The sequence below is a fragment of the Chelonoidis abingdonii genome, chromosome 20 (genome assembly GCF_003597395.2).
Source record: "Chelonoidis abingdonii isolate Lonesome George chromosome 20, CheloAbing_2.0, whole genome shotgun sequence".
In the NCBI taxonomy this organism is placed as follows: Eukaryota; Metazoa; Chordata; order Testudines; family Testudinidae; genus Chelonoidis; species Chelonoidis abingdonii.
Genome location: NC_133788.1, coordinates 5,773,962 through 5,790,195, shown reverse-complemented (window position 1 = coordinate 5,790,195; position 16,234 = coordinate 5,773,962). Strand labels below are relative to the sequence as shown.

General features: G+C 44.0%; 1 protein-coding gene across 3 annotated transcripts; it reads left to right on the top strand.

Moving 5' to 3' along the window:
* The first annotated feature begins 214 nt into the window (after window positions 1-214).
* ORAI2 (ORAI calcium release-activated calcium modulator 2) lies at window positions 215-14,890 on the top strand. Of its 3 annotated transcripts, XM_032778023.2 has the most exons (3): window positions 215-277; window positions 4,971-5,211; window positions 14,017-14,890. In XM_032778023.2, the coding sequence occupies exons 2-3, from the start codon at window positions 4,984-4,986 to the stop codon at window positions 14,560-14,562; spliced, it is 774 nt and encodes a 257-aa protein (XP_032633914.1). In that variant the 5' UTR covers window positions 215-277; window positions 4,971-4,983; the 3' UTR covers window positions 14,563-14,890. The 3 variants fall into 3 exon arrangements, with proteins under 3 accessions (XP_032633914.1, XP_032633915.1, XP_074930068.1); XM_032778024.2 differs by lacking the exon at window positions 4,971-5,211 and having other exon boundaries at window positions 227-277; XM_075073967.1 differs by lacking the exon at window positions 215-277 and having other exon boundaries at window positions 4,898-5,211.
* The last annotated feature ends 1,344 nt before the right edge of the window (window positions 14,891-16,234 follow it).

The window sequence follows — 16,234 nt, the reverse complement described above, 5'->3', positions numbered from 1 at the left end:
TCCCCCGCCTGGGTTGAGCCCCTGCTTCCCCCTGTCCCCCCCGGAGAGAGATGACCCCCCCCGCGCCATCCCCATGGGGATGAGCCGCAGACCCCGCCCATCTCGCCCCCTCCCCGTCTGGAGCTGGGCTGCTCCCGTCACGTGGTGCAGGACTCCGCGAGTCACGTGCCGGGGCGGGGGGAGCGGGTCCGGCGTTGCCTTGACAGCGGCGGAGGCGGCTCCGGCGCAGTCGGCGGGGCTGAGCGGAGCCGCCTGGGCAGCGTCTGCCCCCGCCGCGGTGCGTGAGTCCGGGGATGCCGAGGGGAGGGAGGCTCGTGGGCCCCGGGGGTGCGGTGGGGGGAGGCTCTGGGTCCCTGCGGGGGGGTCTGCAGCATCTCTGCCGCCGGTGGCGGGGAGTCCGGGGCAGCCGCGGGGGGCTCAGTGCCCGGGATGCTGTTGCTCGTGCCCCGGGCTAAGGAGGGGGCAGACGTCCGAGATCCCCCCGGCTCCTTGTCACAGGGGCCGTAGCCCCGTTAGGCCATTGAGGGGGGGCTAGGCCGGGCCATGGCCCCAGGGGGCTGGGCAGTGTGTACAGCGGGGTGCTGCTGAGAGCCACTGATCCGAACCGTGACCCTGTGTGTGATGGAAACCCCTTCCCGGCCGCCCTGGTCCCACTGTGCGCGCGCGGCCAGGGGGGTCCCGAAGCCAGGCAAGGGTCCTGAAATCCCTGGGGACACTGATGTGGTTCATTCATGATCAGGCAAAGCACGTTGGCAGGTGCGAGAAGGAAACGCACCTGTCGGCCGGAGTGGTCGCCTCCTTACCTGACTGCAAACGTCCCTGGGTGTGCATTTAAAATGGTCTTGTAGGCAGCTGAGCGCTACGGCAAGGCAAAGTCTTTCCCTGCTGTGGTGAGGGCTAATATGGGATAGAGTGAGGTCGAAAACAATATTAACTGGCACTGGCAAAAAGCTCCCATAGGTTCTACTGGCATGAAATATAGTGGGGTGAAATGCATCTCTGTGGTAACTCCACTGAAGTCGGTAAAGCTACCCCAGGAATGAATGTGGCCCAGTTAGTTTGCAGGTTTGTTTGGAGGTGTTGGTTCCAGGATATGAAAGAGACAAGGTAGGTGAGGTACCTGTCTGTTGGTCCAATAAAAGATATTACCTCACCTACCCTCTCTCCCTTGGCCCAATTTGACTGTTACAGTGGTTCTCAACCAGGGGTCTGGGGCCACAAGCAGGCTTCAGGTGGGCCTCTAAGCAGGACCAGCCTTAGGCTTGCTGGGGTCCAGATGGAAAGCTGAAGCCCCACTGCATGGGCCCGAAGCCCAGAGCCCTGTCATCTGGGGTTGAAGCTGAAGCCTGAGTGATGTAACTTCATGGAGGTCCCTGGTGGTGTGGAGACCCAGGCAGTTGCCTTGTTTGCTGCTCCCTAACGCTGACCCTTCGTTTTATATGCAGAAAAAACAGTTATGGCACAGGTAGGCCGTGGAGTTTTTATATCCTGTTGAGAGGGGCCTCAGAAAGAAAAAGCTTGAGAACCCCTGGACTATTGGAGTGGAAGAGTCTCCTTATGGAATTGTGGCTGTCTTGTCACTTGGTCCAAAACATGACCTAGTGCTGGTGAATAGACTTTAGAGAACACTACTACTGCGCTGACTTAGATAATAGTGCTCTTCCACATCTGCCTTAACCTTCATTTCTTTTCCATTCTACAAGCGGCAACAGCTGGTGGTCTCCTGCCTTGCAATGTGACGCAGGAAGGACCAGGATTCCTAGAATAACTCTGCCTTTCTATTCAAATGCCCAGCTAGTGATTACTGTGCAGTAAAACTGTTCTGTTAAAGACACCATCCGTACAGAAATCTTCTTCTGGGTCTCCTGTCTCAGCCCTCAGAACCATCCAGTCATTTCCCTCTGCAGTCAGAAAAGGTGCTCCCACCAACTCTTTTGTTGCTTATCTGGCATTTGCCTTTGCTTGTTGCAGTGTTGTTCACATTCATTTTGGGTGATCTGTCCAGCTACTTGCACTCAGAGAGTCCCAGTCCTGTACTAATGGTATGTTTTGAAAAGAGAAGATTATTCACCTGTGAATGTGCTTCTTGAAAATACTATGCTGGAGTCTCACTTACCATGTGGAGCCTCCTTCTCCTTTGTTTGCAGGGATGTTTCTGAGGTAGTGTCATTTTGATCTGGTTTTTATTGTTGTGTGCCTTGGGATGTTTTTATAGACATTTTTTCTGATTTCTGAATGGAAATAAATTGGGAGGTCTTGCTTCCTGCACAGTTCAGGAGCTGAGTAGGAATACTCCCAAGGGCTGAGGCTGTAGCTGCTGGTGCAAGCTGACCAGGAGGAGGGTCTTGCACTCTAACTATCACCATGTTAGAGGGCCAAAATCTGAAAGAATTTGCAGAGCACAAGACTCAAGAGTAAGAATCCTCTGTCATTGTATCTGCAAAATAGTAGAAATTGCTGGTAAGCAACTTTCCCTTGTTTGCCACAGCAACCTACTCTATTCATGGTTCACCATGGCATGTAGAAGTAACACTATTTTAAAATGGATGCATGGAATGAAGACAGTTTCTATGTATTATTGGCACTTGAGTGACATTTACTTCCATCACTGCTTGAAACCCTGGAGAAAATACTGGTTTATTAGTTATATTTTTAGTCTCCATTTCTACTTCATGGGTGTGAATAAAAGGTAACTTGTGCCAAACTAAAGGCAGGGTGCTTTTGACCTTGAAGCGTGGTGCTAAGATGAATTAGTACCACGTCATGTGTGTTTCTTCTAGCTACGTATGAATATTCATAGCATTAAAATGCTGATGTGGTCCAGTTCTGCAGTAGCTCCTGTGTGTTACTCTCATTGAGGTCAGTGTCAGTCTTGTTGGCACAAGAATTGATTGCAGGATCAAGGTCTCTGTTGTTTATCTGAAACCTCCTCATTAGGATATGAGTTTCAAACTTGTGTCAGAGTTCACAAACCCTGCTCAGTTAAATTCTACTATATGTCCATGAGTAACACTGATCATAATCCAAGAGGTTGCCTTTTAAATAACAATAAGGTTAACTCATAGTATTAATGAAGGTGACATTTAGGTCAGGGCCAGTGTTTATGTGGTCACTTGAAATAGTCTTGCTGATTTAACTTGCTTTTCATGCAGTTGTTTGAATCTGATGATGTTTGAATATTTATGAAACTACATAGTTGAGAAGTAAAACCTGATTTCCCCTTAAGAGTCACATCTTTTCTTTCTCTAAGCGAGGCTGATGGAAATAAAGAAGCACAAATATTGGCTAATAAGCATGGAGTGGGGTGAGTGGGTTAGGAAATCCACAGCTGTCCCTTTCACGGTGTCAACCAGTTCAACTGCTGTACACTATGTCATTCAGCTCCTTTTGTATCTTTGCAATCTCCGGTGGCGAGAGGAATTGTAAAATGAATTGTGATCCATGATGTGATTGTTACAGTTCAGGGCAACTGTATTTCCCCTCTATATGGTCCAGCAATGACACCCATTTTTAGGCTTCCAACTCCCCCTTGTTACCTCCCTTGAGTAGAGACCCACTTCCCTTTACCATGTACCTGGGCTTTTCCCAGGCTGCATGGTTCCCTGCCTACATTGTGGTATTCTCAGCAAACCAGACTTTCTAAACAGGCCCGCATCTCTACTTTACTGCCTCTTCGAAGGCTTATGATCAGCTTAACTGCCAGCAGTTATGTTACCACACAGCTCTTTGTAAGCAAGCACATTTATTCTTAAGGTGTAGGCATTACAGTGAAAACATATTAATACAACAAAAGAATGTACACACATTCTAATAAGCTCACACACCAGAGCCTACAACACCTCCCCCTCCCCAAATTCCAACAAGGAGTAGGAGTCAGTCCTTCAAAAACCACACAGGGGATTTTCTGTGGTTACAAGTTCATATTAGTCTTAGCTCAGAATAGGTTAGTGTTTCCTTTATACAGCTTGGGCCTTTGACCATGTAACTCCAGGACAGGTAATCAGTAGACAGTGGTCCCCCCTTCAGGATGTAGCTTCAAAAGGCTGGACTTTTGCAAGACTGGAGGTGGGAATTTGCATTTGCCTCCCCCTAAAGATTCCCCAGGCAAACCATTTGACACTGTTTGTCCAAAAGTCCATTTTTTCTGGCCCATTGTTCAAAATAGGCCTCTGAAGTTCATAGAACTTCCCAGGTTCAAATCCCGTCTTCCCCCCAACGTTACTACATACAATCCCAGCCCACATTAATACATAAAATTTGCCTTTGATACAATGAACTCGAAAGCTACTTAAATTTAATTCAATAAGGTTTTTCAAAGATACTGCAGGAAATTGCCATCCTTTCAGGGCGATTTAATTGAAAATGCTTCAATTTAGAAAATAATTAAAATGGACACACTGAATACAGTAGCTGATATTACAGCAGTGCTTTAATAAGAAGCTTTTGAGACACCCCATGATGCAGCATGGCATTAAACTGTGTCACTTGGGGAAACAAAGTAGAAAGAACAAGCCAGATTTAGATTGAAAAAATAAGGGCAACCATTTTAAAACAAACGGGGGGTGGGGGCGGCAGAATTAAGCAATGGTTTAAAGTTGAAATGCAAACTGGCAGCAACCTAGAGATACAAAGTTCAGCTGTCACCAGCCCATCCTGAACTCATGCTGAAAGTAGTTCACGGTTTTACTTATGTCGTCTTTCCCCTTGTAACTCCCATAGGCATTCGCAGCAGTTACAGATGAGCTGGGAGTAGAGATTAGGGCTCTATGTGTCATGCAATCTAGTTTACATCTACCTCCTGAGGGTAATTTTTATTTTTTAATGTAACTTTTTACTGAATTCCTATCCATACATCTTATACAAATCAGGCTAATAAAACAGGCTCTGGGATTGCCCTCTTCTGTTCAGTGATTCGTTCATGTTCTTTCTGTTGTTGCTATCCTGAACATGCAAATATTTTATTTCTCTAGCATTGCTTTCATCATGAGTTCCGAGCTAAATGTCCCAGCGGATCCTGCCACTCCTGCTTGCGGCTCTGAACCTGGCACAAAGGGCATGGATTATCGGGACTGGGTCCGCCGTAGCTATCTGGAATTGGTCACTTCGAATCATCACTCTGTTCAGGCCCTCGCGTGGAGAAAACTGTACCTGAGCCGAGCCAAGCTCAAAGCTTCCAGCAGAACGTCTGCTTTGCTCTCTGGATTTGCTATGGTATGTGTTTCTAGTTGCTGGATTGTGAATGTTGAGTTGTGTAAAACCTTCCCCTGTTAATAGGGGCTGTTTCCTGTACGTAGAGGAGGACATTCCATTTCCTTATTAGGTGGTAAGGAATCCGAGTATGTGCAGTTTTTGTTTGTCTGCTGTTGAAAGGTTTTAACATAGAGGGCAGCTTTCTCAAGACACTTCTTGCAGTGTTGTGATATCAGCTGCCTAGACATAGTCTCAGGGAGCCCCCAAACCCACACCCTAAAGTATCAGCTGTCCTGTCGCTAACTGGCAGCAAGCAAGAGTCTTTGGCATAAACAGAACACTTGCATAAGATGATGGAGTGATGAACCTCCCCCTTATCTAACCTCTGGATCTCACTCATTGGTGGATGGAATTGAAACTCCTATCCCTATGCATACACAGCAGATATGTGTGGTAGTGAGGAGGTGGAGGAATAAACACTGCTCAAGAAAACGCAGACCTGGTATTAGGGCTCTGTTGGTTCCCGAGGGCTTGTCCTTTTCATATGTCCATGTAAAGAGGTGTGTTGTGTAAGCGAGGGGGGCATGAAGGGATTTCAGGAGTGAAGAGAGAGAGAAACAAGATCCATAGAAAATTTTTGGTTTGCTTGTAGGTGGTTTTTTTTTTTTTTTTTTTTTTTTTAAAACACTGGCAATATTTTCTCTGAGTTGCAGGGGATTTTTCTGGGGGTGATGGGGGGGGGAAGGAGTAGGGGTTATATTTCCTTTTGCCTTTTTGTGGTTCATCCTCTCCCTGCTGATTATTTTTTCTCTTTGGATATAGTATATATGTGTGTATTAACAAATTATAGTAATGTACAGTAGAACCTCTGTTTGACAGACTGCATGGGGAATGAGGAGTTCATAAAAAGCAAGTTCATAAACTGAAAATCTCAAAATTACAATAGATAAGTTGTACATAAGTTGCAGTATGGTGCACTGGATCACTTTCTTCTGCTCCTTCAAACCACCGCAAAGCAATTTCCAAGGGATGTCAACTTGTTCTTCATTGATATCACTTTTGGTGTGTGTGTGTGTGTGTGTTTTATTTTTATTTCCTCCCAACCCTTACCAGGTCAGGAAAAATGATTCGTATAGTTGGTTGTTCATAAGATTGGTGTTCCTAAAATTAGGGTTCTTCTATATGTCAGGTTGTAACTTCTTTTGTATTCTGAAGCAGCAGATGGAAACTTCTAACGGGAAAAAGTTGCAGATCACTGATCCAATGTATTTTTGTTAGATCCTCCAGAATAGCAGCTTTCTTGATGTTAGGTCGTGTCTACGATAGGAGTGCTCTGCCAGTATAGGAATAGCAGTATACTATACCAGCCAAGCGCTTCTAATGTGGACGCAGGTTATACTGGCAAAACTGTACTTGTACCTGTATAGAAAAAATATTCCCATGAGCGAAACAAGCCTGTACTGCAAAAAGCAGAGTTCTGCGGGTATAGTTGTGTTTGTGCTAAGAACTTCTGACAGCATAGCTCTGTCAGTCATGTATGAAGAGGTGTGTTCCCTTACTGACAGAGAGATGCTGGTAGAAGTCTGCAGCATAGCCAGGGCTGTCCCTAGGGTAATGTGGGGCCTGGGACAAATCAGCCCTCGCCGGCTTTGGGGCCCCGCTCTGCATCGGTGGCTGGGACGGATGCAGCCTGGTGCTGAATCACCTGCTGCTGCTGGCAGTTGCCGGTGCCTACTGTGGGGCTATTGTTGGCCATAGTGCCAGGGCGGCTCAGGGCTCCGGTTGGGGTGGGGGACTCGCAAAGCCCTGGTTGCATGGGGTGGCCTTGGAGCCCTGGTCATGCGGTGTGGCAGCTGTGAGCCTGGGGGTGCTGCACCACCCCCCTCACCCCTAGTTCCCGTGCCTATGTCTTCCAGGACTGACTGAGATGGTTAATTGCACTGGCCCGCAGGGCCCCCCCCCCAAAGTGAGGGGCCCAGAGTAATGGCTATACTGGGTCTAGCCCAGTATCCTGTCTTCTGACAGTGGCCGCTACCAGATGCTTGAGAGGGAATGAACTGAGAGGGCAATTTATTGAGTGATCCGGCCCCTGTTGTCCCCAGCATCTCAGTCAGAGATTTAGAGACACCCAGAGCATGGGGTTGCATCCCTGACCCTCTTGGCTAATAGCTTGAACTTATTTCATTCTTTTTTGAACCTAGTTATACTTTAGGACTTCATAATGTCCCGTGGCAATGAGTTCCACTGGTTGACTGTGCATTGTGTGAAGAAGTACTTCCTTTTATTTGTTTTAAAGCTGCCGCCGCTTAATTTCATTGGGTGACACCTAGTTCTTGTTATGTGAAGGGGTAAATTACACTTTTCTACAGGGGTGCTGGAACTAGGGGCGTTGGGGGTCTTGTCTTGTCTGGAAGTAGTAATAACAACCAAATATGTGGCTTCTGCTTTCAGCACCTCCACTATAAAAATTGTTCCAGCACTCCCGCTTCTCTAGTCCTTTCTCTTTACCATTCATGATTTTATAGATGTCTATCATAGCCCTTCTTAGTTGTCTCTCTTCTAGGATGAACAGTCCCAATCTTTTGAATCTCTCTGCGTATGGAAGCTGTTCCATACCCCTGATCATTTTTGTTGCCCTTCTTTGTATTTTTTCCAATTCTAATACATACTTTTTTAGATGAATACTTGAGTGAATACCATCTGGTCCTGGTGACTAATTTGTCAATGTGTTCCAAAACCTCCTCTGCTGACACTTCAGTCTGGACAGCATCTCAGATTTGTCACTTTGAAGGACTGGCTCAAGTGTGGGGATCTCCCACACATCTGCTGTAGTGAAGACTGATGCGAAGAATCAATTTAGCTTCTCTGCAATGGTCGTGTCTTCCTTCAGCGCTCGTTTAGCACCTCCATCATCCAGTGCCCAACTGGTGGCTTGGCAGGCTTCCTCCTTCTGATGTACTTAATGTTTTTCACTGTTAGCTTGTGTGTCTTTAGCTAGTTGCCCTTCAAATTCTTTCATAGCCTGCCTTATTTTATTTTAAATATATTTTACTTGGCTTGGTTGTACTTTTGCACGTGACTTTCCAGAGTTTATTCCCTTTTGTTTTCTTTACGAGAATTTGGCTCTTAGGCACTATTAGAATCTATAGGTAAAATCTGCTTCCTTTTAGTAGCATTTAGCATAATTCTTTGTCTTTAGAGACAAAAATCTGTAGTAAGAACAGTGTCATTATCCTAGCTCTAATGCATTCTGCAACCTGATCTAGGCAAACAGACCTTCTGTGCCCCTGTGGAGTGTCACTGAAGTCCACAGAACTGCTCCTTGGCTCAGGGTCGACCCACATAGATCTGTTTGCAGGATCAGAAATCACAGTGGTCACTTTAAAAACAAAACACTACTTCTCAACTCCCTGAACACAAACAGCAATGGAAAGTTCTCAGCAAATATACAGTATAAACCATCTGACTTCTATTTATGGCATGTTCACAAGGTGTTTAGATGTCTCTGCTAAAATTATCCACTTCACTTCATGCTATTGGATCGGTCTCAGAAGGATTCTTACTCCTGTTAGATTTTTTTTTTCAGTGCAACTGTTCTGAGAAATTCAGAGCTGACTCCAGGGAGCACTGATGGTTTGGGTATATTTTTAAAAAAAAAATGGAAAGAAAATAGACCAAAATGACTTTCATTTTGGATGGCGTATGTTTACATTCAAAGAAGTGGGATCTCTGGTCTTGGGTATTACCGTACTTGCAATATGTTTTCTTCATAAACCGAACTTTCAGAATATAGGGATTCCTTTAATTTCTGCAAGTTTGTTACTAATTTTTCTCCAACTGATAGAATTGAGCATCCCAGTTATCGACCATGGTATCACTTGGAGCCAATTTATTTCTGCTGCAGTAATTTGGTAGGCAAATACTTATTAAGCAGGCTGTGTACTCTGTCCTAAGAGAGATGACAATCTGCCTATTGAAGGAAGTAAAATGTGTTCCAAAGTCTTATGTATATTTAAATAAGTCCAAAGTCATGTAGTATAGGATGCGGATTCAGATCTTTTCACCACTCAGCTGCTGCTTCCAATTCAACCCAGATCAGTAGTGGCTGAAAATTGTTACAGCTGATAGCTCTTTAATGATCTGTGTGAAACAAGCTACTGATCTGGGTCCCATTCCTATTGGGCAGGCATCTCATCACACTGATCATCACTAATTGGTGCTTTTATTGGCCGTTTTAGCAGAGAGACCAAAGACAGAATAGGTCTGGAAGACAGAGCTCCTCTTTTTCCTGTAGGTGTATTCCTTTTGGGTCTAGTTTGAGGCATGTTGTCAGGGCAGGTGCGGAAGGTCTGCATTATCACTCCACCTGGCCTGTGACCACTGCAGACAGAGTGCCTCCGCTACCCATGCTCTCAGTCTAGCACTTCTCAGAAGCACTAAATTCACTTTAAGAAGAAAGATCTTCAAAAATCCCCTTCATCATTTTCCTGGCTGAGATAACAGCTGCTTCTGCAATCAGCCTCCTTTGCTTGTTGTCAGATTGCTCTGAGATTTGTCCAGGTTTTTTTCCCCCCAGTAGATCCACTGGCCTGACTATTTGCAGAGGCTGCCCAACCATGTGCCTGACAGTAACATATTTGTGTTCAGTTACCATCAACATCTCGCCTCCCAGCATCAGTCCTAGCCCCATTTCTGAAGATGAGAGGATTCTCTGTAATCGTGCTATGGAGAAGCCAGGGAGTATATTGAACTAAATAATGTGATAATGGAGAAACAAATCAAGAGCTCAGTCCTGCAAGGACCCTGAGCCCTTTGCCTTGCCCAGCAAAAAACTTAAGTGCCTGCTTAGCTTTAAAGGCATGAGTCGTCCCGCTGATTTCAGTGCTGCAATTCACAAGCTTATAATTAAGCACATGCTTAAGTTCTTTGCTGTGTCGGGCAAATTGCTCAGCAAATGGAGGGATCAAACTCTAGGTATCTCTAGCTACATTTCCAGGGACAAGTTAAGGGAGTATAGGGCCCTGAGGTCATGGTGAGACAATGTGGTGTTTTATGTAACACCTATGTTAAATATTGAGAGCCTAATGACACCTGCAGTTTAGGAACCCAGAGGCTATGTGCTCCCGATGGTCCTTGCCAGTCATTCGATGTCCCTATATGAAGACGGAAACTGCAATCTCCTTTCTGCCCTAATTCTTGTGTTTAAACGGTTTGATCCTGTGCCTGCCCCCCTCAAGGTCAGAGTTTATTCTCTCTCAAAGATGTCCACCAGTGACTGCTTGAATTAACGATTCCAAGACTAACTTCGAGCAGCCTAAATTTTCTGGTAATATATTTCATTTTACAGAGAGAGATGAAAATAAACTTGACTAAATGACTAATATGGAAAACTTTACCAGGCTGGCCCTATGCTGAATTACATGTACTGAAACAGTTTCCAGGACTTCTAGCATATTAGCTTGTCCTTTTTCTCTGATCTTGGCTGGAGAGCAACATGACAGCCTTTGAGGGAAAAAGTGCTAAGAGGACAGTACGTTTCTTCAATACTTGTTTGGGCTAAATAAAACCCCTTCCTCCTTTTCTTCCACCTCCCGTCGTCCATCTTCCTCTGGCCTGTTGTTGCTTACCTGTGAAATAGACTGATGACTCTGATATCTGTAAGATTCATCGGTTCACACCACTAAGGCCAGCCTTAGGTAACGGTAGCGTGAGAGGGAGCACCCAATCAACTGGAAACTGTTGTCCGCACAAAGGGTAGCAACTGCAAGTGGAAACTGATATTTTGACAAGCCAAGCTGATTATATAGGATTTAAGGCTTTTTATTATAGGTAAAATTCCTGTCCAATATGTTGAACACTATATATGTCCTTTGGGTCTAGTACCTTCCCTCAAACAACTGTATAATTTTTCTGGTCAAATATGGTGTGGTTGACATGCAGCATTGTAGAACAGCAAAGTTGAGAAGGAAAGTCCGTTTTCACTTTGGAACTCAAATATTTGAGGACTGATGGGTCCCTCCCTGAATCAACACAGAGAGATTTACAGGGGGAGAACGTCTGCAAGCATATTTCAAACAACAAAACATACATTTTGGTTAAAAGATTTATGCTTCTAATGGATGGCAAAGCTAATACCTTCATTAATCCTGTCAACATATGAAGAGAGCTCATTTTTAGAGCAAATGAGCCCTGGAAAACTATTTGTAAACACTAGTGAAAAGAGACATTGTTTCAGGAGTATCCAAAATCCTTGAGATGTATTTACTGGAATGAGAATTATAGGATCATAGACATGTAAGACTAAAGGGACTTGGAAAGGTCATCTTGTCTAGCTCCCCCATGCTGAGACATCTCCAACTATATCTAGACCATCCCTTGACAGGAGTTTGTCTAACCCAGTGATACTCAGACTGTGGCTTGTGAGCTGCAAGTGGCTGTTTAATGTGTCTCATGCAGCACTAACTTATTTGCTGTGAGAATAACATGTATTATATATAATATACAGACACTAAATATTTCCCCATCTTACTCTTTAAATATGAATAGTACTATAGTAAATGAAACCATGAATTCACACTACTGTGGCTCTTTTGGGTAATGTTGATTGCTAATTTGGCTCCTGACCCACTGAGGTCTGAGTATCACCGGTCTAGCCAGTTCTTAAAAACCTCCGGTAACTGGGATTCAACACCCTACCTTGGTAACCTGTTGCAGTGCTTAACTATCCTTAGGTTAAATATTAGGAAAAACTTTGTAACTATATGTCCTCTTGGTTGCACATTAACCTGATGATTTGTCTTGCCTTCAGTGACCATGGAGAACAATTGATCACCATCCTTTTTATAACAGCCCATAACATATTTAAGACTGTTTGCCGGTCCCCACTAAGTCATCGTCTTGCCAGGACTAAATGTGCCCAGGTTTTTCCTCATAAGTCATGTTTTATAACCCTTCTTACCTTGTTGATCTCCTCTGGACTCTCTCCAATTTGTTCTGGAGATTCACAATTTCAGTCACTATAGGAACAGGTTTTGTTCAGCTAAATTAAAAATAACAATGTCACCTGTGTACACTGGTATGCTGTATGTATTTGCTAATGTGACTTTCCTGCAAGCTTCTAATCAGTCTGCTGGTGGTTTTAGAGTAGATGGTAGGTAGAATGTGCAGTCACCCTAGCCTAGGCCCTAGTCCTGTCCCGCTGAAATTAATTGCAGAGCTTCCAATAACATGAGTGGAAACAGGATTGTATCTCTTGACTCCCAATGCATTTTAAAGGGTCTTGCTAATAGGACGTATCCCACAATAACAAATTGAGGTATTGTGCAGAACTTGGAAGAGTATTCAAGACATGTTTCAAATGGAATTTTTGTAAAAGTGGGGACACTTGGCCCAATGAAATCCATTCACCCAGCACTATGGTCAAGCTATTCATTCTGCCTCCACTAAGCTCCTGTAAACATACTGAGGTCCCTCCTGACAGGGACTGATCTGGTGCTGGTGTCCAAAAACCATCCCTGTTTGATCCTCTTATTAACAGACATGGGTGAAGGGGCCTCAGGGGAATACAAGATCGGGGAGAGTATGACCCAACACATTTGTTTTTATTCCTTTGCTTACTGACACGCTTTGTTAATCAGTGTAAAATCAATAAATACAGCTGCAAACAAATTTGGACAATATGCTGGAGGTTGACTAGCGGAGACACACAGTATCTGACTACTACTGTTATACAGGGGCATTGCACTTACATAGGTTCTCTTAACTCTGGATTTTCTGAGTGCTTTACAAAGATTAAATTTCACAGCAAACCTGGGATATAGTTATGCTTAGTATTGTTCTTGTTATAAATGGAGAAACTGAGTCACAGAGAGGATGAGCAACTTGTCCAAATTCACCCAGCAAGCCAGTAGTAGACGTGGACTGGCATTTGAGTCCTGCCACCCAATCACCTGCTCTGTTTAACATGCTTCTGTTTTTTACATGGAGCTTAACTTAATGAAGTGATAAAACTCAACAGCGTATGGGCAAAATGATCAAATACACTTTATAAAATGAGCTAATTAGCTGTGAAGCTAATTTCTGTAGAGTACATTGGAAACAAAAGTGCACTTTTATATGGCGTTACTAAGCAGGCATAACATATCTATCATCCATTTCTTTTGAATACTCAGTAGTTATTGGAAACTGAGAAAGATACTCTGGATGGAAATAAGTTCCTTTATCTGGCTATGTTTGTGGTGACATGAAGATTTAAAATAATAGGAGGCACCCATTTAACCAAGGAATAGTTAAACTATTCAGTAGCTTGGGAGATAGTATCACCTATCCAATGACCAGAATTACAGCTTTTCTGACTTAACCCTTTTTACACCAGAAGTCAGTGTTTCCCATCATGTGGCTACTAATGATGCAAACTGAAGCTGTGTTATGAACTGCATGGTTGGCTGCGCTGTTATCTGTACAAAGTTAGACTTGCTGCCTAATAAATTCCCCTTTTGAGCCTTTCGTTTGATGCTATTCATATGGGTCACAGTTTAAGGGAGAGTTTGCTAAAAAAACAAACAAACCCTGCAATGTTGAAATAATTCCCTGTGGGCTCGGATGTAACTTTGTGTGTAAGGCCCGAGAAAAGGAAAGATACAGACTGTTCATGCATCTTCAGAGAAAAAGGAATGATTCATTTAGGCCCCAGTTCAGGAAAGCACTTATTCAGAGTGCTTAAAGCACATGCTTAATGATGCTTTCCTGAACTGAAGCCTTGAAGAGTGAAATATGGGAATTCTAGCAACTGACCATCTGTTTTTTTTTGCCCCTCCTCCCCCCCAGGTTGCCATGGTGGAGGTGCAACTAGAGATGCAGTATCAGTACCCCCAAATGCTGCTAATTGCGTTCAGTGCCTGCACAACAGTGCTGGTAGCAGTTCATCTCTTCGCCCTTCTCATTAGCACCTGTATACTACCTAACGTGGAAGCGGTGAGTAACATACACAACCTAAACTCCATCAGCGAATCCCCACACGAACGCATGCATGTCTACATAGAGCTGGCCTGGGGTTTCTCCACAGTCTTGGGAATCCTCCTTTTCCTCGCTGAGGTGGTGCTTCTGTGCTGGATAAAATTTCTGCCTGTGGACTCCATTATGAAAAACGAGACTTCCATCGTTCAAAAGCCCAGTGGCCATGTGGGCTGGCAAGCAGCTCTGGTCTCCACAATCATCATGGTCCCAGTGGGTCTGATTTTTGTTGTTTTCACCATTCACTTCTACCGTTCTCTGGTGCGGCACAAAACGGAGCGACATAACCGGGAGATTGAAGAGCTTCACAAACTGAAAGTGCAATTAGATGGACATGACAGAGGGTTGCAGGTAGTGTGACAGAGGAACAGAGATCTGTTTCAAAGCAAATCATTTTGCTCAGGATAAGAGCAAAATAAACATTTTGCTAATAGGAGCAACCCAAACCAGACCAATTATGGATTATTTGGGGGTCTAACAATCTAACATGCAAATTGCCTGATTTATAGGGCAATGGGTTCTATTGCTTTTCCAGACTAATGGGGTCTCTGGCCTATTTCTAGTGCTGCACGATTGTGTACTTAAGTTGATACTGCCATACAGTTAAAAACCAAAACTTTACCTACTTTAACATTATGTTCCGGAGAGTGGTTTCCAAATTGTTATATTTTAACAATGCAACTTTCTTTTGCCACTATTTTTGTAGGACCTGTTTGTTTGGGTTATTTTTAAGTCTCTGAGCTCCCTTGCTGGCTGTGCAGCAGCAAACTGACCATGACTGTTTCCGGGGTTGAGGTGATAAGTAGTGCTATCTACTACAAATCTGAGGACATTCTGAACGCACTGCAGAGTATGGGTGTTTGTTACCTTTATTATAAAATGAGTATTACAGAAACAGGTCACTAGAATGATGCAAGAGGTTAGAAATCAGCAGTCTTAGTACATATGTCCTCCTTTTGCTATCCTCTCTTTAGAACAGGGGGGAGAGAATTTCAGACTGGCAGGAGGCTGGGAAGCTCTGATTTTGCCTGCTTCAGTAGAGTCCATTCTTTTACAATGAATGCATGCCCAGGTCTTCTAATGTTACTGATAATGAAAGTTTGTGTGTTCAGGGAAGGCTTACAGGTATTTTTATTTTAACAACAAAGACATTGTTAAAGCAGGAAACTAACTGGGAATTTAAAAAGACCTGGCATAGAATTTCGAAGGACTAGAAAAGCAGATTTAAACGGGTGAGGAAAGATAGCACGTAAGACAGTGACAGATTTCAGCGGTATGCTTTCTTCATTTGCTTTGTATATACCAGAATGAGTCGTGTGTTTTGCTGGCTTGATTTGCCACAGAGGGCTCGGAGTCCAGATCCCATGCCCTTGTTCTTTGTGCTAGTTGTGCCTGAGAGCTTTCAGCATTCTTACTACTTTGAGAAAATGCAAGATGCTTTCTTCCCTAACACATACACCTTATGGCACATGAAGCTGCATTTTTGAGTTTGGGGTGAGCTGCAACCAACCATTCCAAAGGGAAAGCTGCGTGCAGTTAAAGTACTATCACATTGCACTTGTTGGCTGTATTTCAGCACTGGAGGAAGTGGTTCTTGTTTGTGCTTATATAGCTTAGTGAGTGAAACTTGTAAAGCGCTGTAGCATCTTTCTGGTGAAAGTATTAATAAAGTCACAACTAATTACAGCTACTTCACGGGGAGGCAAAATATTCTTCTGCAATAAGTAGAATGATTTTAGTTTTTAAATGAAAAGTAACACGTATTTCAGCTACAGAAATATGTCAAAATATTTAAGCAAAATGGTCCTGTCCTGTCCTGTCTCATTACGCTCAGTAATCTGCAGGCTGCTGCCAGTGCTAATTTCAGGCCCTACTCCCTTGCATTCTATAATAGTTTTACAATTTCTGCCAGTTCTTGAATATTTCTAAAATAATTGAAGTTTGTAATGTTCTATTTCAGAGGTAGGCAACCTATGGCACGGGTGCCGAAGGCGGCACACGAGCTGATTTTCAGTGGCACTCACGCTGCCCG

Bases quoted from the DNA above. Each gene is read 5' to 3' on its own strand.
- ORAI2 (XM_075073967.1), top strand. From the start codon at position 4,948: ATGCAAATATTTTATTTCTCTAGCATTGCTTTCATCATGAGTTCCGAG. The intron at 5,212-14,016 runs GTATGTGTTTCT...CCTCCCCCCCAG, and splicing joins TGCTCTCTGGATTTGCTATG to GTTGCCATGGTGGAGGTGCA.